At 43.5% G+C, this 27,319-nt stretch overlaps 1 protein-coding gene across 4 annotated transcripts in view; it reads left to right on the top strand.

Annotated features, from left to right (window-relative positions):
• The window catches only part of fbxl7 (F-box and leucine-rich repeat protein 7), a 425,983-nt gene that overhangs the window by 49,437 nt on the left and 349,227 nt on the right, over nucleotides 1-27,319 (top strand). For 2 of the 4 annotated variants that reach the window (XM_048521747.2, XM_048521762.2), the window contains exon 2: nucleotides 21,218-21,307. In XM_048521747.2, coding sequence (XP_048377704.1) covers nucleotides 21,218-21,307 — 90 coding nt within the window. Of the gene's footprint in view, nucleotides 1-21,216; nucleotides 21,308-23,665; nucleotides 23,745-27,319 lie in introns of those variants that run through there. The other 2 variants (XM_048521771.2, XM_048521756.2) reach the window with 2 other exon arrangements.

Raw genomic sequence — 27,319 nt, 5'->3', positions numbered from 1 at the left:
AGGGAGCCATGGAGAGAGCGGTCCCTACGGAAGTGTTTTGGGGTTGGGAGGGAAATGTATTTTTGGTTGTGGGATCAGATTGCAGGTGACGGAAGTGGCAGAGAATGATACCTTGAATACGGAGGTTAGTGGGGTGATACATGAGAACAAGGGGGATTTTGTCTTCATTTTTGTTATGGGGAAGGAATGTGAAGGCAGAGGTGTGGGAAACATGAGAGATGTGGTCGAGAGTATTTTTGACCACCGAAGGGGAAGGAGTTGTGGTCCTTGAAATAAGAGGATGTCTGGGATGTTCGGGAGTGGAACAACCCATCTATGGAGCAGATGTGGCAGAGGTGGAGGAATTGGGAGTAGGGGATCTCATTCTTGCAGGAAGGTGGGTGAGGGGAGGTGCAGTCTAGATAGCTGTGGGAGTCGGTGGGCTTGAAATAGACATCGGTTTTGAGGTGGTCACCAGAGATAGTGACAGAGGGGACCAGGAAGGAGAGAAGGTTATCAGAGACGGTCTAGATGCATTTGAGATTGGGGTGAAAAGTGTTAGTAAAGTTGGTGTATTGTTCAAGTTCCTTGTGGGAGCACAAGGCAGCGTCGAACAGTCATTGATATAGTGGAGGGAGAGGTGGGGGATAGTGCCAGTGTAGCTGCGTAAGAGGAATTGTTCCACGTATTCTATGAAGAGGCTGGCATAGCTTGGGCTCATGCGGGTTCCCATGACCCTATCCGCTTCTCCCATCTCACTGGCGAATCCTCACCGCTGCACTCACCTATCACCATCCCACCTACATTCTCCACCCTCCCCGACAATCTGTATATATTTCAGAGCGTCCTACCCCTCTCCCATTTCTGAAGAAGGGTCCCAACCTGAAACATCAAACTTCCTCCTCCTCTGATGCTGCCTGACCTGCTGTGTTCCTTCAACTCCACAGTTATGTTTGAGTTAATTCCACTCTTCTGCCCATTTCCTCATATTCCTTGATTCCCAGACAGACATTACCAATAGCCATGGCCTGCCAACTTGAAAATAAACTATTTAACTCTGCCTTCTGCTTCCTGTCTATTAAACAGTCCTCATGCGTATGTGTCAAATCCAGGGCTAGTGTTTAAAGAAAAACCCACATGCCCCTGTGCTTGTCTCTGGCTCCTGTTCTAGTGGACCTGTCCAACATCTGTCTCTAGTGTAGTAGTCCCATTCTTGCCATGAGTGCTAGCCCCTCTGGCCAAAGCACAGCAGCTCCTGCCAGCCTGAGTGCATTTGCACCATTCCTGGCCCACATGCCGTCACCCTGCCCTAAACTGAGTGCTATTTAGCAGTCAAAGCTCTACAGCAGAGTGTAGTAGCTTTGTTCCAGAACTAAGGACATGCCTCCAAAGCCCTGGACTAAGATATTGAGCCTCGATATACCCCTTGTACCAGGCCCTGGAGGCGTTGTGTTGATTACCTTTTGGCAATCCAAGTACTTCATTTATTGGCCATCCTTTATCTTCATGACTGTTTACTTTTTCAAAAACACTCTCAAATATGTTAGATAGACATGTTATGTTCACTTGTTTTTTTCATACTGTGTTTTTCTGAGTACATTGTCAGGACTTCTTGAATGGTATTTCCATTCATTTGTGATTGTAACGAGATCAGCCAGGTAGACTACATAGAATGAGTTCTCTGATTTGGGCTATTAATCTGCTCCAAGCAGGGAGCCCTGCCTGACAGAAATAAGCAAGAGTGTCCGGCGTTCTCTTCACTCTAGGAGCCAGCTCATAGCTAGCGGCGTCATGTACTAAGCATGTGTAAATAAAAGGTGACTTGGGATACCAGCCTCCGGATTTATTTCAGTGGTGACAAGAGTAAAGCACACTTCTGAAGGAAATTTGCTCATAGCAGTTGTCTTAGATTTGGGGTAAGCATTTCCGGCATCATGCCAGTATTTGGGAAGCTGGATTTGTTCAATCCTACCATCGAAGACAATGCCCAGTATGTGGAGAAATTGTGTTATTTCTGGGCAAGTGACATTGGGCAGAAGGAAAGCAACAAGTAATTCTCCAGACAAGTTGTGGACCTGCAGATTTTTGGTTTTTAGGAGCCTAATCTTCCCTTAAGCATCAGACACTAAAAGCTTTAAAAAGTTGAGGGATTTAGTTAAGGAATATTATGACCCCAAGCCACCTCTAATTCTTAGATGCCATTAGTTTTAGTCAACAGTTTGAGAACTGGGGAATCCGTACCAGGATTTTTGACGAGGCTAAGATGACTGGCAGAGGCATATAACTTTGATTTAGCCTTTAGTGAGATTCTGAGGGAGGTATGGTAGGTGGGATTAATGATGTAACCATAAAAATGTACCATCAAGCTGAAGCTGAAAAGAACTTCAAACAGGCAGTAAAACTGCCTTCTTCATTGTAAAATGCGGCAAGTGGGAACTATGGGTTGCAGGGTATTTCTTGTGAGCCCAGCTGAGTTTAGGGAGCACAATTTGAATAAGAACAATTGCATAGCCTCTGTCAGGACATATTCTGGACAGAGGGACTCGAGTTCAGCACAGCAAAAACCCAAAACAAAGTTGAGCCTCAGCCAAACAGTGAAAGTTTTCTCCAGGTTCTGGGCCAGCAAGCCATTGTAGTTGCTGCTGCTTTGCAGACTCAAAACAGCAAGAGTACCACTGGACCTAAATTGAGTAAAAGAACTCAGGCTAATATTCATGACAGCACATAATGTGAAAAGTCTATCTATATGTGTTTTGGAACCATTAAATTGCTTAACAACATCCTAATCAGAACTAAACAAAATAACAAGGTGTAGAACTGGATGAACACAGCAGGCCAAGCAGCATCATAGGAGCAGGAAAGCTGATATTTCAGGCCTAGACCCTCCTTCAAAATAAAAGTCTGATTAAATTGTCACCTCATTTTAATGGAGATCAATACTGGTACGGCCATTTCGGTGATTGCAGAACTAGTCTTTAACAAAATTTACTCTGGACCCCAACCCTTAATCTTGCAGAAGACCTTGACTAGACTGACAACCTATACTGGGGAACCGTTACAGATTAAGTGCACGACATTGGTTCCTGTCTCGTAGAAACAGCAGCTGGTTCAGTTACGGCTGATTGTAGTAAAAGGCTTGGACCCGAGTTTGATGGGGAAAATTGTTTGGGAAAGATTCACATAGATTGGCTCAATGTTTTTTTGATTAGGAAATGGCTGCCTGAGTGAAGTTGTAATTAAATACCCGTAAGGTTTCCAGGAATGTCTAGGGACTATCAAAGGAGCCAAGGCTACCTTGCATGTCAGCCGGGGCAGCAAATCTATGATTCTGCAAGGCCCACCCAGTGCCATTTACCTTACAGGTAAAGGGAGACTGGAAAGTGAAGAATTGTCAAACTAGTCCACTAGGAATGGACAACACCAGTTGTACTGATTGTGAAGCCCGAAGGGTGGATTTGCCTTTGTGGGGATTTTAAACAATAGCAAATAGCAACACAGGGGCAGGAATGGGTGTTGGATGTTCCAGGGGATAGATGTTTCAAAAGAATTAAGGAGGGAGGGAGGTAAAATAGGTTGGGGTGTGGCATTGCTAATCAGGAATGGCATCACAGCTGCAGAAAGGGACATTGTGGAGGAGGGTTTGTCTATTGAGTCAGTATTGGTGGAAGTCAGAAACAGGAAAGGAGCAGTCACTTTGTTGGTAGTTTTCTATAGACCCCCCAACAGCAACAGAGACACTGAGGAGCAGTTTGGGAGCCAGATTTTGGAAAGTTGCAGAAGTAATAGGGTTGTTATCACAGGTAACTTCAACTTCCCTAATATAGACCGGAACCTCCTAAGTACAAATAGTTTGGATGGAGCAGATTTTGTCAGGTGTGTCCAGGAAGGCTTTCTGACTCTATAGAGAGATCGACGAGAGGGATGGCCATATTGGATCTGGTATTTCGCAACAAACCAGGCCAGGGGTCAGATCTCTTGGTGGGAGAGCACTTCAGTGATAATGATAACAACTCCCTGACCTTTACTATAGTCATGGAGACAGATAGAAGCAGATGTTATGTGAAAGTATTTAATTGGGGGAGGGGGAATTACAATGCTATTAGGCAAGAACTGCGGAACATAAATTGGGACCATATGTTCTCAGGGAAATGCATGGCAGAAATGTGGGGGTTGTTTAGGGAGCAGTGGCTCCAAGTACTGGATAGGTTTGTCCCACTGAAGCAGGGAAGGGATGGTAAGGTGAAGGAACCTTGGTTGACAAGACATGTGGAACATCAAGTCAAGAGGAACAATGAAGCTTACTTAAGGTTGGGGAAGCAAGGATTGGACAGGGCTCAAGGGAGCTACAAGGTAGGCAGGAAGGAACTGAAAAATGAGCTAGAAGGGGGTATGAAGAAACCTTGGTGGGTAGGATCAAGGAAAACCCCAAGGCATTCTGTGCTTATGTGAGGAACAAGAAGATGGCCAGAGTGAGGGTAGGGCTAATCAGAGATAGTGGAGGGAACTTGTGCGTGAATTCAGAGGAGGTAGGGGAGGTCCTTAATGAATACTTTGCTTCATTATTCACCAATGAGAGGGACGTTAACATTGGTGAGGACAGCGTGAAACAGGCAGATATGCTCGAACAGGTTGATGTTAGGAAGGAGGATGTGCTAGAATTTCTGAAAAGCATGAGGATAGCTAAGCCCCTTAAGCCAGACAAGGTATACCCAAGGTTACTTTGGGAAACGAGGGAAGAGATTGTTGCTCCTTTGGTGATGATCTTTGTGTCCTCACTGTCCACTGGAGTAGTGCCAGAGGATTGGAAGGTATTCAAGAAAGGGAATAGGGATAATCTTGGGAATTACAGTCCAGTCACCCTTACTTCTGTAGTAGACAAATTATTGGAGAGGATTCTGAGATAGTATTTAAGATTACTTGGAAAAGCACAGTTTGATTCAGAATAGTCAGCATGGCTTTGTGAGGGGCAGATCATGCCCCACAAGCCTTATTGAATTTTTTGAGGATGTGACAAAACACATTGAAGATAGAGCAGTGGATGTGGTGTATATGGATCTTAACAAGGCATTTAGAATCCATACAGTGTGGATACAGGCCCTTCGGCCCAACAAGTCCATGCCGACCCTTGGAGCATCCCACCCAGACCCATCCCCCCTAAGCTACACATCCCTGAACACGATGGGCTATTTAGCATGGCCAACCCACCTAACCGGGCACATGCTTGGACTGTGGGAGGAAACTGGAGCACCCAGAGGAAAGCCACACAGACATAGAACATAGAACATAGAACATAGAACAGTACAGCACAGAACAGGCCCTTCAGCCCACAATGTTGTGCCGACCATTGATCCTCATGTATGCACCCTCAAATTTCTGTGACCATATACATGTCCAGCAGTCTCTTAAATGACCCCAATGACCTTGCTTCCACAACTGCTGCTGGCAACGCATTCCATGCTCTCACAACTCTCTGCGTAAAGAACCTGCCTCTGACATCCCCTCGATACTTTCCACCAACCAGCTTAAAACTATGACCCCTCGTGCTAGCCATTTCTGCCCTGGGAAATAGTCTCTGGCTATCAACTCTATCTATGCCTCTCATTATCTTGTATACCTCAATTAGGTCCCCTCTCCTCCTCCTTTTCTCCAATGAAAAGAGACCGAGCTCAGTCAACCTCTCTTCATAAGATAAGCCCTCCAGTCCAGGCAGCATCCTGGTAAACCTCCTCTGAACCCTCTCCAAAGCATCCACATCTTTCCTATAATAGGGCGCCCAGAACTGGACGCAGTATTCCAAGTGCGGTCTAACCAAAGTTTTATAGAGCTGCAACAAGATCTCACGACTCTTAAACTCAATCCCCCTGTTAATGAAAGCCAAAACACCATATGCTTTCTTAACAACCCTTTCCACTTGGGTGGCCATTTTAAGGGATCTATGTATCTGCACACCAAGATCCCTCTGTTCCTCCACGCTGCCAAGAATCCTATCCTTAATCCTGTACTCAGCTTTCAAATTCGACCTTCCAAAATGCATCACCTCGCATTTATCCAGGTTGAACTCCATCTGCCACCTCTCAGCCCATCTCTGCATCCTGTCAATGTCCCGCTGCAGCCTACAACAGCCCTCTACACTGTCAACGACACCTCCGACCTTTGTGTCATCTGCAAACTTGCTGACCCATCCTTCAATTCCCTCGTCCAAGTCATTAATAAAAATTACAAACAGTAGAGGCCCAAGGACAGAGCCCTGTGGAACTCCACTCACCACTGACTTCCAGGCAGAATATTTTCCTTCTACTACCACTCGCTGTCTTCTGTTGGCCAGCCAATTCTGTATCCAAGCAGCTAAGTTCCCCTGTATCCCATTCCTCCTGACCTTCTGAATGAGCCTCCCATGGGGAACCTTATCAAATGCCTTACTGAAGTCCATATACACCACATCCACAGCTCGACCCTCATCAACTATTCTAGTCACATCCTCAAAAAACTCGATAAGGTTTGTAAGGCATGACCTACCCCTCACAAAGCCGTGTTGACTGTATTTGATCAAGCCATGCTCTTCCAGATGGTCATAAATCTTATCCCTCAGAATCCTTTCTAACACCTTGCAGACGACAGACGTGAGACTTACCGGCCTATAATTGCCGGGGATTTCCCTATTTCCTTTCTTGAAGAGAGGAATTACATTTGCCTCTCTCCAGTCCTCAGGTACGACTCCAGTGGAGAGCGAGGATGCAAAGATCTTCGCAAGTGGCGAAGCAATTGCATTTCTCGCTTCCCAAAGCAGCCGAGGACAAATCTGATCCGGGCCTGGCGACTTGTCAATCTTAATGTTTGACAAAATTTTCAGCACATCAGCTTCCTCTATCTCTATCCATTCCAGCATGCACACCTGCTCTTCAAAGGTTTCATTCACTACAAAGTTGGTCTCTTTCGTAAAGACAGAAGCAAAAAACTCATTTAGGGCTTCCCCTACCTCCTCAGGCTCCACACACAAGTTCCCTATGCTATCCCTGATCGGCCCTACTCTTTCTTTGACCATTCTCTTATTCCTCACGTAAGTGTAAAATGCCTTTGTGTTTTCCCGGATTCCTTCTGCCAAGCCTTTCTCGTGTCCCCTCCTGGCTCTCCTCAGACCATTTTTGAGCTCCTTCCTTGCCTGCATGTAATCCTCTCTAGCTGAACTTGACCCTAGCTTCCTCCACCTTATGTAAGCTACCTTCTTCCTTTTCACTAGAAGCTCCACCGCTCTCGTCATCCAAGGTTCCTTAATCTTACCCCTTCTTGCCTGTCTCAGAGGGACATATTTACTCATCACTCCCAACAACTGTACCTTAAACGGTCTCCACATGTCTATAGCTCCCTTACCATGGAACAACTGCTCCCAGTCCATGCTTCCTAACTCATGTCTAATCGCATCATAGTTTCCTCTTCCCCAATTAAATATCCTCCCATTCTGCCTAATCCTCTCCTTCTCCATAGCTATGTAGAATGTGAGGCAGTTATGGTCACTATCACCAAAATGCTCTCCCACCACAAGACCTGATACCTGCCCCGGCTCGTTTCCGAGCACCAAGTCTAGAATGGCCTCTCCCCTCGTCGGCCTGTCAACGTACTGCGTTAGGAAACCCTCCTGAACACACCTTACAAAAACAGCTCCATTCAAATCTTCTGCTCGAAGGAGGTTCCAATCAATATTAGGAAAGTTAAAGTCACCCATTACAACAACCCTACTGCGTGCACACTTTTCCAAAATCTGTCGACCTATGCTTTCTTCAATCTCCCTGCTGCTATTGGGGGGGCCTGTAGTAAACCCCTAACGAGGTGACTACTCCCTTGCTGTTCCTAATTTCCACCCATACTGACTCAGTAGGCAGATCTTCCTCGACAAAGGAAGCTTCTGTAGCTGTGATACCCTCTCTGATTAGTAGTGCTACACCCCCTCCTCTTTTTCCCCCCTCCCTATTCTTTTTAAATGTTCTAAACCCTGGAAGATCCAGCAACCATTCCTGCCCATGAGAAACCCATGTCTCTGTTATGGCCACAACATCATAGCACCAGGTACTGATCCATGCTCTAAGTTCATCACTTTTATTCCTGATACTCCTTGCATTAAAGCAAACACACTTTAACCGATCCCTTGGTTCCTTCCCAGGAAAATCCTTCCCACTAGCTGGTCTACCTCTTGCTACTGCCTCACCTGCATCAACGCTCACCTCTGGTATACAGCTCAGGTTCCCACCCCCCTGCCATACTAGTTTAAACCCTCTCGAACTACTCGAGCAAACCTTCCACCCAGGACATTGGTCCCCTTCCAGTTCAGATGCAACCCGTCCTTCTTGTACAGGTCCCACCTTCCCCAGAAGGCATCCCAATTATCAACATATCTGAAGCCCTCCCTCCTACACCAGCTGCGTAGCCACGTGTTCAGCTGCGCCCGCTCCCTGTTCCTCACCTCGCTATCTCGTGGCACCGGTATTAAACCAGAGAACACTACTCTGTTCGTCCTGCTCTGCAGCTTCCATCCTAACTCCCTGAAATCACTTTTTATATCCTCAAACCTATTTCTGGCTATATCGTTTGTGCCAATATGTAACACGATTTCTGGCTGTTCGCCCTCCCCTTTTAGAACTTTATACACCCGATCGGAGATGTCCCGGACCCTGGCACCAGGGAGGCAACATACCTTCCGGGAATCCCGATCTTGCCCACAAAATCTCCTGTCGATTCCCCTAACTATCGAGTCCTCTACCACGAGTACTTTTCTATTCTGCCCCCTTCCCTTCTTTGCCACAGTGTCAGGCTCAGTGCCAGAGAACTGACTACTATGGCTTTCCTCTGGTAGGTCATCCCCCCCAGCAGTATCCAAAACGGTATACTTATTGCTGAGGGGAATGCCCGCAGGGGATCTCTGCACTGTCTGTCTGTCCCCTTTCCTCCCCCTAACTGTAACCCATCTATCCTCGTCCTGAGCCTTAGGAGTGACCAACTCCCGATAACTCCTCTCAATTACCCCCTCTGCCTCCCGAATGATCCGTAGTTCATCCAGCTCCAGCTCCATTTCCCTAACACGGTTTTCAAGGAGCTGTAGCTGGGTGCACTTCCCGCAGATGTAGCCAGCGGAGACGTGTGCCACATCTCCCAACTGCCACATTCTGCAGGAGGAGCAAGCAACTGCCCTAGCATCCATACCCCACTTATCTGAACACCCACTCAATACAAAACCAGAAAGCTTACTTCAAGTAATAATAACAAATTAATAACAAACTTATGTTCAATAGAGAAAGTTTAGAATGAACCTTACCTTATTAACTAGGTTAGAGGAGGAGGGCGGGTGGGAGACACTACAGTTGTAGAGTCTCGGGTTTAGCCGCCTTGCTGATATATATGGTCACTGCTTTCCTTCCCGGCTGCCCCTCTGGTCCTCGTCACTTCCTCTGGTGCTCCCGCTCCTTCTCTGAAAGAGGAAAAAAAAACACCGCTGCCTGCTATCGGTAAGTAATTTTAAAAATAAACTGCTTTACCTTAGCTGCAGTCTTCCGGGTCCGTCTTGCCTCCGCTGCTGCTCGCACTCAAAATGACACAGGGAGAATGTGCAAACTCCACACATACAGTCACCTGAGGTAGAATTGATGGTGCTGTGAGGCAGCAGTGCTAACCACCGTGCCGCACCTAATTTGATGAGGTTCCCCATGGTAGGTTCATTCAGAAAGTAAGGAGGCATAGGATTCATGGAAATTTAGCTGTCTGGATACAAAACTGGCTGTCCAGTAGAAGCCAGAAGGTGAAAGTAGTTGGAAAATATTCAGCCTGGAGCTCGATGACCAGTGGTGTTCCACAGGGATCTGTTCTGGGACCTTTGCTGTTTGCGATTTTTATAAATGACTTGGATAAGGAAATGGAAGGGTGGGTTAGTAAGTTTGCCGATGACACCTAGGTTGTGGACGAGTTGTGGACAATGTGGGGGGCTGTTTTACGTTCTAATGGGACATTGACAGGATACAGAGCTGGGCAAAGAAGTGGCAGATGGAATTCAATCCGGAAAAGTGTGAAGTGATTCATTATGGAAGGTCAAATTTGAATGCAGAATACAGGGATAATGGCAGGATTCTCAGCAATGTGGAGGAAGAGAGCAATCTTGGGATCCAGGTCCATAGATCCCTCAAAGTTGCTACCCTATTTGATAGGATTGTAAAGAAGGCATATGGTGTATTGGCTTTCATTGGCAGGGGAATTGAGTTTAAGAGCTTTAACGTTATTCTGCAGCTCTTTCAAGCCCTGGTTAGACCACACTTAGAATATTGTGTTCAGTTCTAGTCACTTGGTTATAGGAAGAATGTGGAAGCTTTGGATAGAGTGCAGTAGAGATTTACCAGGATGATGCCTGGACTGGAGGGCTGAGGGAGCTAGGGCTTTTTTCATTGGAGTGAAGAAGGATGAGAGTTGATGTGATAGAAGTGTACAAGATGATGAGAGGAATAAATAGAGTGGATAGCCAGAGACATTTTCCCAGGGCAGAAATGACTGACAAAGGAGCATAATTGTAAGGTGATTGGAGAAAGGTATAGGGAAGATGTTGGAGGTAGGTTCTTCACACAGAGAGTGGTGGGCTTGTGGAATGCGCTGCCAGCAGTGGTAGTGGAGTCAGATACTTTAGAGACTTTCAAGGGACTCTTGAAAAGGCTCATGGAGGATAATACAATGTAGGGTATGCAGGGTAGATTGATCTTAGTAGGATAATACGTCAGCACAGCATGGTGGGCCGAAGTGCCTGTACTATGTTCAAATAGCTTTTCATAGCTGGATAAATACCCAATCCCTCACATCAAGGGTTTATACGTAAATCTAGCAGGGGTCTGTCCTTCACAAAGGAGGCCATCAGCCATACATACTTGAAATTGTGATTGAACATAGAACATAGAACATAGAACAGTACAGCACAGAATAGGCCCTTCAGCCCACGATGTTGTGCCGACCATTGATCCTCATGTATGCACCCTCAAATTTCTGGATGAGGATTCCCAGAAGTATGCTACAGTCAATACCCATAGGCTGTTGTGAAGGACTATGATGATAATATCAACATATAAGACTGCCATTTGCGGTGTCGTCAGCCTGTGCAGTTTTCCAGCAGACGATGAAGAATATTTTATAAGTCTACCCTGGGTTGCTACTTATCTGGATCACCAGCTAATAACAGGAAACAGGTTCATGTCGAGCTCAGGTGACCCCGTCACATTATATACCCTCTCACTCACTCACACAAACATACTTTCTCTCTTTCTTCTCTCATGCTGTCTCGCTCTCTTGCGCTGTCTCTCTCTCGTGCGCTCTCTCTCGCTCGCGCTCTCTCTCTCTCGCTCTTTCTGTCTTGCTGTCTCTTGCTCTCTCTCGCTCTCTTGTGTGCTCTCTCTCTCTCACACACACACACGCACACACACACACACACACACACACACACACACGAACGTGCGCAGGGACACCTATACACATGCTGTCACACAAGGATACTTTCACACGCAGACTTGCACAATCACAAGACCCACTCTGTCACGAGCGCACACTCACTCACACACACACACCCTTACACTCTCACACTGTCTTAAACACATTTGCGCATACACTATCTGTCTGTCTCTGTCACATATGCACACGCCACATCTCTTTCCCACCAGACATCACACGCACATCACGAGCACACATGCATATACACATGTTGGATCCACACGTGCACCACCCCATGCCCCCACACATGCACCATGCATAATCTGTGGCGCGAATTATTACTTCCAAGATGTCTGTATTTGCAGATGAGTTCTATTTTTCTCAAAAAAAAACCATCCCAACTCAAGGTTAGAACACAGACAGATTTTGAGGAAGGTGTCTGACCTAAAATGTCACCTTAGTTGAAATCTTTGCTTTGAGATAACTAATGTCTTGAAAGAAATTCTGGGATTTGCATTTTATTCAATAGAAACCCGCATCTCCTTTCTAACTGATTAAAGGTTCAACAGGAGATGGTCTGTGAGCCATTTTTAGGGTTATTACATTTCTGTTTATAACTTCTGTGTTGGTATATCTCCTGTTCCACACTACACCTGAGGAAGGAGCAAAGCTCCAAAAGTTAGTGTTTTCAAATAAACATTTGGACTAAAACCTGGTGTTGTATGGTTTTTAACGCAAGAATAGGAATGACCAATAAAGAGCACTTACAGAGCTTGGGCCTAGTCCTTAGATGTTTCTCTCAGAACACTTGAGCCCTAGCAGACAAAAAAATGTCTGCTGCAGGCACCCAAATGACCTACTTTGACTGCAGAATCAACAAGACTGAGTTAATTCCATTGGAGGATGAAGTGAGGCTGATCAAACGTGCCCCAGCCCCCGTTTTTGTAGCGAGATTAATTTGGTGTTTACATTCATCGGTAAATTGTGGCAAGTCCATACATAACTTGGCTTCCATCCTGGCACCTTTGCATCTCTTAAAAGAGGATCAGCTTTGGCCAGGTAGCAAGCTGTAGATTTCAGGGGCGTGAAGAAACAGCTGTCATCCTCGAAGCAGATTGTGATCCTAGGCAAGATCGGGTATTGATATGTTATGCCTCTCTGTATGGCATTGTGGTAGTAGTAACTCATAGGTGGCCCAATGAAGTAGGACGAGTAATAGTGTGTGCTTCCATGACTTTGGCTAATGCAAAGTGCAAATATGCTTGGACAGAGAAAGAAGGTTCAGGGGTCATATTTCAAATCAGGAAGTTCCACAAATACCTTTTCAGCTATAAATTTATAATAGTAATGGACTACAAACCACTTCTAAGTCTACTTGAAGATGACAAGGCAATCCCGCCCATAACTTCAGGCTGAATTCAGCAGTGGGCTATAATACTAATGGCATATAATTATGATCAGAGAAAATGGGAACTGCAGATGCTGGAGAATCTGAGATAACAAAGTGTGGAGCTGGATGAACACAGCAGGCCAAGCAGCATCTTAGGAGCACAAAAGCTGATGTTTCAGGCTTAGACCCTTCATCAGAAAAGGGGGATGGGGAGAGGGTTCTGAAATAAATAGGGAGAGAGGGGGAGGCGGACCGAAGATGGATAGAGGAGAAGATGGGTGGAGAGGAGAGTATAGGTGGGGATGTAGGGAGGAGATAGGTCAGTCCGGGGAGGACGGACAGGTCAAGGGGGCTGGATGAGGTTACTAGGTAGGAAATAGAGGTGTGGCTTGAAGTGGGAGGAGGGGATAGGTGAGAGGAAGAACAGGTTAGGGAGGCGGGGACGAGCTGGGCTGGTTTTGGGTTGCAGTGGGGGAAGTGGAGATTTTGAAGTTTGTGAAATCCACATTGATACCATTGGGCTGCGTGGTTCCCAAGCAGAATATGAGTTGCTGTTCCTGCAACCTTTGGGTGGCATCATTGTGGCACTGCAGGAGGCCCAAAATGGACATGTCGTCTAAGGAATGGGAAGGGGAGTTAAAATGGTTCGCGACTGGGACGTGCAGTTTTTTATTGCGAACCGAGCGGAGGTGTTCAGCGAAGTGGACCCCAAGCCTCTGCTTAGTTTCCCCAATGTAGAGGAAGCCACAACGGGTACAGCAGATGCAGTATACCACATTGGCAGATGTGCAGGTGAACATCTGCTTGATGTGGAAAGTCATCTTGGGGCCTGGGATGGGGGTGAGAGAGGAGGTGTGGGGGCAAGTGTAGCACTTGGTTGCAGGGGAAAGTGCTGGGTGTGATGGCATTGGAGGGGAGTGTGGAGTGGACAAGGGGGAGTCGCGGAGAGAGTAGTCTCTCCGGAAGGTAGACAAGGGTGAGGATGGAAAAATGTCTTGGGTGGTGGGGTCGGATTGTAGATGGCGGAAGTGTCGGAAGATGATGCGTTGTATCCGGAGGTTGTTGGGGTGGTATGTGAGGACTAGGGGTATTCTCTTTTGGCGGTTATTGCGGGGGTGGGGGTGAGGGATGAGTTGCAGGAAATATGGGAGACACGGTCAAGGGCATTCTCAACCACTGCGGGGGGGGGGAAGTTGCGGTCTTTGAAGAACGCGGCCATCTGGTATGCACGGGAGTGGAATGCATTATACTGGAAGCCGATGCGGTGGAGGCGAAGGAATTGGGAATAGGGAATGGAATTTTTGCAGGGGTGTAGGTGAGAGGAGGTGTATTCTAGGTAGCTGTGGGAGTCGGTGGACTTGATATGGACATTGGTTTCTAGCTGGTTGCCTGAGATGGAGACAGAGAGGTCCAGGAAGGTGAGGGATGTGTTGGAGAAGGTCCAGGTGAACTTGAGGTTGAGGTGGAAGGTGTCGGTGAAGTGGATGAACTGTTCGAGCTCCTCTTGGGAGCATGAAGCGGTGCCGATATAGTCATCAATGTAACGGAGGAAGAGGTGGGGTTTAGGGCCAGTGTCGGCACGGAAGAGGGACTGTTACACGTAACCTACAAAGAGGCAGGCATAGCTTGGGTCCATGTGGGTACCCCGTGGCAAATGGTAGAATTTGAATTCAATAAATATCTGGAATTAAGAGTCTGATGATGACTTGAATCCATTGTTGATTGTTGGGGGAAGAAAACCCCGTCTCATTCATTAATGTTCTTTAGAGAAGGAAACTGCCATCCTTACCTGGTCTGGCCTCCGGGTGACTCCAGACCCACAGTAATGTGGGTGACTGTTAACTGCCTTCTGGGCAATTAGAAATGAGCAATAAATGTTGCTTAGCCAGTGACGCCCTTATCCTGTGAATGAATAAAGCAGGAAAAAAAGAAAGATACACCACCAGTGGTACCACCACTGAAAGAGCCAGTAATGGTTTTAAATTTTCTAGACAGACTTCAAGTCACAACTGGCAATATCAGATTTTGGACCCAGAATTTTAGAGTCAGAGAGATCAAGGAATGTTCGCTCACAATTCAGCAGTCAAGGACATTCAGCCTCTGATCTTTGGGTGAACGTCCTCCAAGGTGGTTTTCAAGATACGTAATAACGCACAAAATTGGTGAGCAGAAACTGATAACCAAGTTCTGTACTCATGAAGATGGCTTCAACCATGATCTTGGGTTAATGTTGCAATGCGTGTAACCCCACCACACTGTTCTGTATTTGTAAAATCTTCTGTACTGTCCTGTTTTTACACCATGATCTTGATAACCTGTTATTATTTTGCTACCTTAGTTAGTTTGTACAGTTTTGGATTACTTATTGCTTTGACAAGACCTTGGCATGCGACTCATACCTATCATGTTATTCCAGCCATTTTATTTGTCTCCGGCGCTGTCTTATTTGATTTATTTTTTTGTAATGATGTCCTTGCCTCAATTATAGGTCATCCCTTTGCTTGCTATTCACTGTTGACACTTTACTCACACCGTCTGACACTTTTGATTACCTGAGAGACTTATTATTCAGCCTGTCGACACTCCACACTTTTGATTTCTCTGCCTATAAATTCTGGACCTGTGTGCTTCTCTTCACCTGACGAAAGCATTGTGCTCAGATAGCTTGTAATTTCAAATTAACCTGTTGGGCTATAACCTGGTGTCTTGTGACTTCTGACCTTGTCTGTTGCAGTCCAACACCGGCACCTCTATGTCATTTTAAAAGAGTCATTCCCATTGTCGTTTGTTGCTGTGCCAGTTTTTTCGTTGTCACTTCTTTTATTTAAAATGGTGTCTCCCATTAATTACCACTGTACCTGATTCAGGAGTTCTGGAGAAACCTTATTGAGCAACATAAAAAATCTTTTTTGAAAATCTTTAAAACAGAAATCAAACCTAACTGTGTCATTCCAAACATTACGGAATACTGCTTGTTTGCTCTTTCTTAAAAAAAATGCATTTTTCTCAAAAGTAACTTGCCCGATTATGCATGACGTAGTTTTTCTTTTAAAATGATTCCAAATTCAAAATGGCAACAACAGATACAAAGGTTTCTTTACTGTACAGCCTGAGTAGAGTTATTTAGTTCTCAGGTTTCATTGGTGGTCAATCAACTTCTTCCCAAGTGATCTTTTTAATAGAAACTAAAACCACTAAGCTGTTCACATTAGCTCTTTTTTAAACTAGAATTTAAAATTTTAAGTTGTGTACATGAACTAGGAACTTATATCAAATTATTTTATTGATCCCAGTTATGTCCAGGCTTGGTGGTTTGAATTGGTGCTTTTATATTAAAGACACAAGTGAGTCCCTCACTATGATCTTTAAACATGCAAGCAAAATTCATTGTGGCCCTAGAAGAAATTCAGTGGGTTAACTATCTATTGGTTGCATTTTAAAATATCCCAATCCCATGGTAACTTCAATCAAAGACTGTTACTTCTCAACTTCAAAGCAAGTTATACCTCAACTCCCATGGGATCATCCCACTTCCCATCTGCTTGGGCAACACTCCATCCTCCACCCAGCATCACTTCATGCTTTAACAACATTTTTACCAATGAATGGTCTTGCCTAATCTATGAAGCTTGAATTACTGTTTGCTCACAGGCAGCAGCCTCCCAGCACAGCTTTGCTTCCTCAACTCTGTAACTCCTGTCCTGAGGTCTCCCTTCAGGTTATCTTGATACTTAACCAGACTGTTCTCGAGTATGCTTACTGCACTAACTGTGTATGATACAAAAAAAGTCCTCACCACTGCGAAAGGCTAATCCAAGGATTTGATATGACAGCCCTGCTTACACTGCCAGCTGTTCTACTTATAGTCCTTACACAAACCATAGAAGTACTCAAATATGCAGGTTACATTTGTGTTTGTTCACACAATCTCAGTTTTAGACAGGCTAAATGGAATTCTATCTAATGCTCTGTCCTGCTCTGCCTAGCTCTGTTCCACCTCAATCATTCTCCGTTCCACATCTGTCTGATCTCAATCCAACAGCAGTCCGACGTGCACAGAAAATCAACCTTTATATGCATATATTGTCTACAATTCATTCTTGCACAATAAATAGAAATCTTCTATTCTACGTCTTTCTCTCATCCTGTCTATATGACTCTGTTTATATCCTCCAGTTTGCTCTCAAGTCTGATACAGTCCTTGTAGGATGTGCAGGTTCCTCTCTAGTCATTTCGGCTGATGCAGACACCTAGAGTGGGTTCAGGTTCATGCTTGGTAAAATGTCTTATAGAACTAGTGTGTAAGGTGTTACCTTACTCTTGATGTAAATCCTTTTTCATAAAAATCTTTTATAATTTCCACTGTAGTTTCCCCCTTTTGGCTGATGGGCAAGCCCAAGATGGTTAATTTCATTGATACTGTCCTTTGCCTTTTATGCTGTGCCAGCCACTGATACTGGCCAGGTACCTGCTTGCGTTTATAAAGGTACTAAGTTAGAACATCTGTACAAGTGGGTGCTCAGTTTAAACCCTTGGTCTATTTGTAATTTTTCCTCAAGTACAATGAGTTGGGGCTCACAATACCGATAGATGCATACCCCTCAGAACTGTCTGAGTAAGGAATCAAAAATGTAAAGTTTTGACATATTTATTTTTAATAATTTCATTGCAACTGTTTCCCATCATGTCTCAGAAGTGAAATAAGTTTAGCGTCATAGAGACCTACAGCACAGTGTCAGGGCCTTTGGCCCAAACTAGCCCACACCGACCAAATGTCCATCCACGCTAACCCCATTTCCCTGCTTGTGGCCCACATCCTTCTAAACCTTTCCTATGCATGTATTTGTCCAAATGCCTTTTAAATGTCGTTAATGTACCTGCCGTAACCAATTCCGCTGGCAGCTCATTCCATTTGTGTAAAGCTCTCTGTGTAAAAAAAATTGCCCTTTGGTTTCAATGTATTCTTTCAACTCTTACCTTAAACTGGTGCCCTCTAGTCCTTGATTTCCCCACCTGAGAAAAAAGACTGAGTGCATTTACCAAATCCACGCCTATCATGATCTTATACACTTCTGTATGATCCCTTATGCAGTCGCACTAACATATTTATGTTTAGTGCAACATAACACAATTGTTTTATGCCAACAATATGAACAATGCCATTAATATAAGTTGGAGGATGTAACAAATATTTGATGTTCTTTATGTTTGGTGCTTGTGCATTCAAAACCAGCCATAGAACACAAGTGGTGAGAATTTACTTGAAGCTTCTCCCATTAGGGCAGAATTGTGGCAGAGACTTAGCTCTGTGCGGAGTTTCCGCCAAAGTTCTGTGACTGTTGCAGCTAGAGACAAAACCTCACTACAACTTGAATATTCCCAGAGAAACAGTTTAAAAAGTGACTGTTTTGCTGACCTTTTCTTGTGTATTTACTGAATGCTAATACCACATCTCTCAATGAAGTAAGGGACTCACAAAAGTATGTGCAGTTGAAGCACTCACATCATGGAATTTAAGATGTGATAGTCAGTGTTACATGGAGTAAAAAGGCAAGAAAAGACTGAAAAGGTAATCGGTGTGTTTCTGCCTTTTATAATGTTAAATCTGTAGAATGAATGTGGCTCCAAGGACATTTCTGGATGTTGTGCATGTCTGATGTTAAATATTAGGTTGTGCATTTTATGAAAAAGTTGAGGGTGTTTTGGGCTTGGTTTTTGATTCCAACAATGCTGCAGCTGGAAGTAGTTTAGAATGGGACATCTATTCAACACCCTAACTCCATTGAATCCTAATGCACCATGGTGGAGTATATCTTATTAGGTTTGAACTTTAATGTTGAATCAGCTCCATAGAGATAGCCCAATACCACCAATAGGTATTAAGCTATGATTCAGCAGGATACTCACTGGAGCACCAGAAAGGAAAGGAGATGAATTGAAAGGGAGGATCTCGAGCCCCTGTGACAAAATTGACTTGAAGTGGTTCAACCTGACATTGTGTAGAGGTTTTACATTGAGAGATACAAGTGAGAGGGAGAGGTAGCCAGTAAAAGGTCTTTGCTTTCTTCAAGACACTTCTTTTCACTTTTACTTAGCTCTGTAGAAGAACAAAAAGGAAATTTTGGGATTTGGGAACTGGGAGGGTAAATGTAAACAGAACTGCTTGCAGGGTAAATAACAATATGGTTGGGTTGAATAGCCTGTTTCTATGTTTAACTTCCATGTGTTCCTGCTAGTCTGATCATTTAAGTGTAGCAGGGAATTCAAGAGATCAGAACAAGGAGCGGTGGGTGAAAGGTGGAGAATTCCCACTATGTTTCACGAGTAGGGATCTGGCAGCAGGCAATTCTACAACCAATTATTTCTGTCTTATGAATTGGAAAACGTATTGCAGGAAAAATCAGCTTCATATGTTTGTGTCAATGACAATAAACTTAGACAGTACCAGGAAGAATAGCTCCCAATTGCTAATGCTTACCTGTAAGTAGCATCTCCTGCAGGCAGGCCGGTAAGTTGCTGCCTGTCAACCCTGTTTTGGAAAGAATACGTTTTCCTTGTATTTCCAAAACACTGGCCGCAGAATGTAACATCAGTTGGTATCAGTCATCTGCAACATCCTATCAGAGGGTAATTAAAGTAAGTAATAGCCCAATTAATGACAGTTATTAGAGGTCGACTGGAATTTCGCAGTCTGCTATGGGCTTCTCGTCCTCTTGGCACTACTGGACAGGGTTGAGGCCTTTCCTGCAGACACCCGCACCTCTCTCTGAAACTGTAGTCACATGCAGCCTGTGAAGGCTTCCCAGCAGAATGGTTAAAGTTGCCAAGAGGGCACCTTCTTTCTCTTTTCCTCCCTGCAAAGGAAAGCTGCAATCCCTAACATGCTAGAAGACCTCCTATGGATCCTTCAATTTTGAGAGTCTGTTTAACATTTTTATCTGGATCCCAATTGCACCATCTCGCCACTAATTAGCGAACACAGTGTGGGATTGGGACTTCCATTTGACTCTGACCTTTGGCTCCTGATCCAAAACTCAAAATTCTGACCAAAAGTTTTGAAATTTGACTTGAACCCACAACCTCTGACTCTGACATCAGAGTTCTGCTGACTTTGGGGCGGCACGGTGGCTCAGTGGTTAGCACTGCAGCATCACAGCGCCAGGGACCCGAGTTCAGGCAACTGTCTGTGTGGAGTTTGCACATTCTCCTCGTGTCTGCGTGGGTTTACTCCGGGTGCTCTGGTTTCCTCCCACAGTCCAAAGATGTGCAGGCTAGGTGGATCGGCCATGCTAAATTACCTGTGGTGTTCAAGGGTGTGTGGGCTATAGGGGGATGGGTCTGGGTGGGATGCTTCAAGGGGCAGTATAGACTTGTTGGGCCGAAGGGACTGTTTCCACACTGTTGGTAATCAAATCTAATCTAATCTAAACCACAACTGACTCTAAAAATCATAATGCACATTGTTGACAGATTGTAATCTCATTGTTCAACTACTGCTTACATACATCCCTAACAAAGTACAACTGGCCTGCACAACATTGAGAATAAAGCACTGTAAAACTTCTCTCTTGTTTCACGCATCAGGAGTTCTGCGGTGTGAGAGGATGTGAGGAGTGTGAGAGGAGTGCAGTGAGAAATGATCAGTTGAGATAAGAGATCAAAGTAGGGTTGAATTTGCACATGGCAACAGTACAGCAGCAAAGGCCAAGGCTAGAGTTTTGATCATATTGTATGTCCCAGTGCAGTAAAGCTTTTTGGGAATGTTGTAGAAAATATAGATATAAATAGTTTTGGTGGTTAATTGTTCTTACAAACTTCAAATAAAGCTTAGATTCACTGCATTCTTGCTGATCTCACATGCTTGCTTCAGGAAGATTGGATGTGATTCTGGACAAACTGACATTTTTATCCTGTCTTGAATTCATATCAGAAACCCAAAAATAACAAATGCATATTAATCTGGAATAAGTCCTGTTACTTGCTTTGACAATGAATCCATGAATGTGTCAGAACTGCCACTGTTAAAAATGCGTTTTAGTTTTGTGCAACTATTGATTATGTAGGTGGGACCTGATGTGAGTCATTTTGTGCAATTTGTGATGTATTATAAGTAAATTTTGCAAGCAGCAAACTCTGAAATTCCAACACACAGATTTCTACGTTTGAAAGGCATTATGGCCCTGTGGGTAATAGTCTAAATGTGAAGAACTTACTTGTCTTGCAAGTAGCAATTGAGGAATTTGAGAGAAGGTTAAGTTGTTTGAGTTGATCTAAAATGCACTATTTAAAGTTGGTTTTTGCTTCTTCTATAACTTTTCATTGTTGTTACTGGGCAGAGTTATGCTTTATTTTCTCTTCTGCTTGTCATAATGCTATTTTTTGATCTGATCTCCCACTGTTTAGGCAAAGGCAGCTCAAGCATCTCATCCGACATGAGTTCAAGTACGGATCACACACCAACCAAAGCCAGGAGGAATGCAGCTACCAGTGAAGGTATAGGCATCTGGTCCTCATTAGAACCTCTGTCATTTTATACTCAGCTTACTACTTTTTTTGGGAAATACTTTTTAATTAAAACCAACTCAAGGTTGTTGGCATGCTGCACTTTGTTTTCCACTGAAAAAAATGTATGGTGAAGTCCTTTTTTTAAAAAAGGAAACATAGTTTCATGAAGTGTTAAGATGCAGTTGTACATTGTAGTTGAAAATGAGGTCAGAAGCACAATGTTTAAAAATTCCGTGCACCTGCATTGTTTATTTGGATTAACTTGATGGGATAGATGAAGAGAATCTTCCACTTGTGAAGGAATCCAAAAGAAACATCAAATAACTTCAAGAATAAATTCAGGGAACTTTCTTATAGATTGATGACAATATGGAACTCCTACATCATGGATTAGTAGAGACAATGAGCATAGATGCAATTATGAGCATACAGAAATACTTTATATCATACATGTTGACAGTGCTTCACAGGGACATATATAAAACAAAGTATACACTGAGATACAGAACAGGTCAGATAAGTAAAAGATTGGTCAAAGGAGTAGGTTACAAGCAGTGTTTTAAGGGAGGAAAGTGAGGTAGTGACTTGGAGAAGTGTGGGAAGAAAGTTCTAGAGCTTGGAGCTTTGGCACCTGAAGGTATATCCACCAATGGCGGAACTGTAATAATTGGGAATGCACAAATTCCAGAATTAGCAAATAGCAGATATTCTGGAGGAAATTGTAGCAATGGGGAGATGCAAAGCAAGCCTAGACCCCGACAGCAGAATTTTAGATGACTTCAAGTTTACAGAGGACAGAATGTGGGAGACCAGCCATGATTAATAGTCAAGCCTAGACAAAAATAATACACAAATGAGGATTTCAGTAGCAGATCAGCTGAGATTGAGGTGAAGTTAGATAATTATTGAGGTGGAAATGTATGCCTTAATGAAAACATGAATGTTAGATTAGAAGCTCATTGCAAGGTTAAATCTGATACTAAGGTTGCTGGTTAAGTCTCAGACTGTTGCCATGGAGTCAGTAGCACAGGAACAGGGGTTGAAGTGGTGAGTGAAATGCATGGACTTGCACTTCTTGGTGCTGAATTGGAAGAAATTTCTGATCATCCAGTACTGGTTGTCGATTAAGAGGCCTGACAACTTAACAGTGGTAGAGGAGTGGAGAGAATTGGAGGTGAGATAAAATTGGGTGTCTTCAGTGTACATGTGAAAACTAATGCATCTTCAAATGATGCCATCGAGGAGCATTTTGTCGATGAGAAGTAGGAGAGGGCAAGGATTGATCCTCAGAGGACAACAGGAATAACAGTGCAGGGTAGAAAGATTGCAAATGATGATTAGATAGATAAGAATAGAACCATCTGAGAGCAGCCCAATCCACCTGGTGGAGAGGTGTTGGAAGAGTATGGTGTGCTCAACTGTGCAAAATATTGAAGACATTTCAAGAAGGTCAAGGAGAGAGGTTTTACCATTTTTACAGTCATGAAGATGGCACTAGTGACTTTTACAAGAGCTGTTTCGGTTTTGTGACAGGAATAGAAGCCTGACTGGAGGATTTCAAACCTGGAACTCCCAGAAGATGGGCATGGCTGTTGGAGTTAATAGCATGTTTAAGGACTTTAGAGGGGGAAAAGAGTTTGAAGCTTAAGTGGTACTTTGCAAGGACAGTGGTGTCAAGCTGTGGATTTTTGAAGAGATCGGTGATGACAGCAGATGTGACAGAGACTGGAGCGAACCCTGAAGAGAGAGAATCATTTACAATACGGGCTAACCTATCAGCTAAGAGGGGAAGCTGGGTGATTGATGTGATTCCTCTGAGTGGACATTAGCAGACTTCATTAGAGTTAACTATTTACAAGCCCTGGTAAGATCTGTTCCAGATCCTTACAGACTCTGGCTCCATTCCCATGTGCTCTAATGTCGCTGTGATATAGCTTTCCTTTGGCAAAGGCAGCTAATCAATTTGCCTCAATCTTGTGATAAAGAAATCCATGCACTCCTTGTGTTGTTTTTGGTGGTGAGATGATGGATGAAGAGGGAAGAAGGTTTTAAGAAGGCAGTATGCAGTTGAGAGAAGAAGCCTTTACATGAATTAAAAAGAAAAAAGAAACTGAAAGATATGGTGCTAAGGTGAAATGAAATATATGGGAGGAGGCTTGTGTGAAACATAAGCAATGGCGAGGGCACCTTGGGTTGAGTGGCCTGTGTTGTAAATTCTACGTAAAACAAAATTATTTTTCAATATTTGTACAATTTAAAAGAAGGAATTTTTACAATTCATGTTGAACATTGAGCTTTGGTCATTTAATGTTGGTTATGTTTATTTGCATTTAGAGTGACTAATTGTGGGGATAGACAATAACTACTGTCACCACTGGACAGTTTTCTCTGTTCAATATCATCTATATGACTGGCAATCTTGAAGGTAAATTATTACAATGAAAATAAACTTTCAATGTTAGATTACTTAATGTTTCTCATGTTGAGGTTATCAATCCATATTTCACAATTAGAACTATAAAATGAAGCAAAAAATTCTGATTCTATTTTCTTTTAGGTTGAGTTATCAACAAAACATCACACTTAAGAAAGACAGTCAAAAACCTTAGTGATGTTGTGCAGATTTATCGGTTGCAAGATTTCCGTTATGTGGAGGGATTTTAAAATCTCAGATGCTTTCCTCAGAGTACGGAAGTTGAGTTGTTCCAAATTTTGAGGGATTTAAGGAGGAAAGACTGTTTATAACGGTCACAAAATAGATTCAAGGTAATGGGAAAAGAACCAAATGTGACAAGAAGAAAAAAATCTGTAGTAAGTTGCCATCATTGAAACGGATTCAATAATAACTTCTAAAATATAGTTGGATAAGTGCTTGAAAAGGGAAAACAATTGCCATGTGGAAAGGACAGGGAAGTGGAAACTAATTGGATAGCTTTCAGAGAACTGACATAGACATGAAGGGCTGAACGGTGGCCTGTTTTGTGCTGTATGAAAAATGTTTTGCTTCCTCTCTAGTAATATGTTTCTTCTGACTGGAAGGATATCTTTGTCAGCTAAACAATGTCGACTGTGTTCAATTTAGTTGCTAGTTCCACCTTCCCTCTGATTGAAAGGAGCTATTCAACTATGATGCTGATAAGTAGTGAAGGTCAGAGGATAAGATTATGGAGGAGCAAGGAACAAAGTATTTACTTGAAGCCAAACTATAAATAAGACTCCACCCATCTTGTGTTCTGACCAAAGTTAGCAGCTGCTGGTGCCAAACGTTCAAGGATGTTGGCCTCTGGCCTTTCCCATTGAGATTTCCAAAATTTGATATTAAAAATTTGGCAAAGGCATTTGGCAACAAGGTAGCTTTTCAGCAAAGGAGAGAGAAGATAAGGAAAAGAGTTCACATGACGTGTATAAAAGCAAAAATATCTGTGTGACTTTTTATTAGCTGTTTAATACAGTTTTTTTATTGGTCAGGAGGTAAAGGGGGCTAAATTCTCAGCCCTATTAATGTCAGGAATTTCGGTGGATCTGAAATTATGAAGCCGCTCATCGTGCCAGTTTTCCAATGTTGTTTTCAACTCTTGGATTTAGCCATCTGCCTGCCTTCAATTAGGCTCTCTAAGATCCTATTTTATCATGGATTATGCAACTTCTCAAGTATTGTGATGCAACAACGGGCAAGCTAAATGCCTGAAGGCAGATACCTACCAGCTGACTAGAGTCCCAATACTCCTGTCACTCCTCTCCCTGCCTGGCTGGCTGTGGGTCTAGTCAAAAGCTATCCCGGAAAGAATTTTTTTTGTATCTTTAAAAAGGGGCACCTCCCTGGTCAAAAATTCAATGAATGACTGCATGCTCCAAAGTATGTTGATGTATGTGTGTGTGTGTGTGTGTGTGTGTGTGTGTGTGTGTGTGTGTGTGTGTGGCGTGTGCGGCGGAGTGGATGGAAGGTGCAATGGGTGAGGTTCAGGACTAGCTAGCAGTTCAATGTCCTGTTTCCTGTCCCCAGTTGAAAACATCAGTCCACATTTGCCAACTGTTTTCCGCAGAATTACTTTCATCTTGCTACTGACAATAGACATTCATGAAAAGGATACTTTATTGGTAATAAAAAGAATAGTAGCAATGTGGGTACAGATTTGGCTGAGTGACAAGAAACGGAAATTAGTGGCTAATGGACATTTCTCAGGCTGAAGAAATGTTTGTGTGAACTTAGCCAGGGAACCAGTTTTGGGACCATTTTATTTGTGTATTAATCATTAATATATATTATAAGTGTGAGGTCATCCATTTTGGTAGGAATAACAGCAAAATGGACTATGTTTTAAATGGTAAAAAATTGCAGCACCCTGTTGTAAAGAGGACTTGGGTGTGCTTGTGCATGAATCGCTTAAGGTGGGATTGCAGGTGCATCAGGTGATTAAAAAGGCAAATGTAATTTTATCTACCATTGCTTGAGGGATGGAGTTTAACAACAGGGAGGCTATGCTGCAGCTGTATAGGGTCCTGGTGAGGCCACACCTGGAGTATTGTGTGCAGTTTTGGCCTCCTTACTTGAGAAGAGATATACCAGCACTGAAGCAGAGGAGATTCACTCGGTTGATTCCAGAGTTGAGACGATTGGATTATGAGGAGAGACTGAGTAGACTGGGCTTATACTAATTGGAATTCAGAAGAATGAAGGGAAATCTTATTGAAACATAAAAGATTATGAAAGGAATAGATAAAGTGGAGGCAGGGAGGTTGTTTCACTAGCAGATGAAACTAGGACTAGAGGACGTCGCCTCAAAATAAAAGGAAGCAGATGTAGAACTGAGGTCAGGAGGAACTTCTTCACCCCAAAGGGTTGTGAATCTGTGGAATTCTCTGTCCAGTGAAGTGGTTGAAGCTACCTCACTGAATGTTTTTAAGGCAAGGCTAGATAAATTTTTGAACAGTAAAGGAATTAAGGGTTATGGTGAGTGGGTGGGTAAGTGGAGCTGAGTCTCAAAGATCAGCCCTGATCTTATTAAATGACCGCAGGCTCCGGGGGGCCAGGTGACCTACTCCTGCTCCTTGTTCTTATGTTCTTATATATATAATACTGTATTTACTATATATTAATCACCTAAACTGTGATGTGTACAGCACAATTTTAGTGTTTGTCGGTGATATAAAACTTAAGCATTTTAAACTGTGAAGAACTTTTGAAAGGATACAAACAAGTTAGTGGAACAAGTGGACAGATGGAAGTGTGAAGTGATTATTTTTGGTAGGAAGAACGCAGAAAGACAATATATAGGGTAAACAGAAAAAAAAAGTTCTAAAGAGCGTGCAGGTGCAGACATTCCTGGGTGTATACATGCTTCAGCCATCGAAGGTAGCAGGACAGGTTCAAAGAGCAATTAAATAAAGCAGACAGCAACCCAGGCTTTATTTGTAGGAAGGTAGAGTGCAGGAGCAAGGAGATTACATTGAACTTGTGTGAAACGTTCATTCACCCTCAGCTAGAATATTGCATTCAGTTCTGAGCACTGCAGTTTAGGTAGGACAGATATACATAAGAGAATGCAGAAAAGATTCATCAGTTCCAGAGAAGAACTTCAAATATCAATATAGATTCGTGAAGTTGGGGATGATTTCCTATTTGAAATGAAAGCAGTGACAAGGTCTGACAGGGGTATTCAAAACTACGAGAGGGCTGGACAAAATAAATAAGGAGAAACTATTCCTACTCACAAAAGGATCAAGAATAAGAGGACGTAGATTTAAGTTGAGAGATGATGGGAACTGTAGATGCTGGAGAATCCAAGATAACAAAGTGTAGCAGCCTCACATTTTATTATCTTGGAATTCTCCAGCATCTGCAGTTCCCATTATCTCTGATAACAAAGTGTAGGGCTGGATGAACACAGCAGGCCAAGCAGCATCTTAGGAGCACAAAAGCTGATGTTAAGATGGTTGGTAAAAGAGGCCAAAGCAATTTGAGCAAAGTGTCTTCATGCTCCGAGTGGTTCAGATCTGGAA

This window comes from Stegostoma tigrinum, chromosome 2 (assembly GCF_030684315.1).
Source record: "Stegostoma tigrinum isolate sSteTig4 chromosome 2, sSteTig4.hap1, whole genome shotgun sequence".
In the NCBI taxonomy this organism is placed as follows: domain Eukaryota; kingdom Metazoa; phylum Chordata; class Chondrichthyes; order Orectolobiformes; family Stegostomatidae; genus Stegostoma; species Stegostoma tigrinum.
Note: the sequence above shows the minus strand (reverse complement) of the source record. Positions and strands in the feature narration are given on the sequence as shown.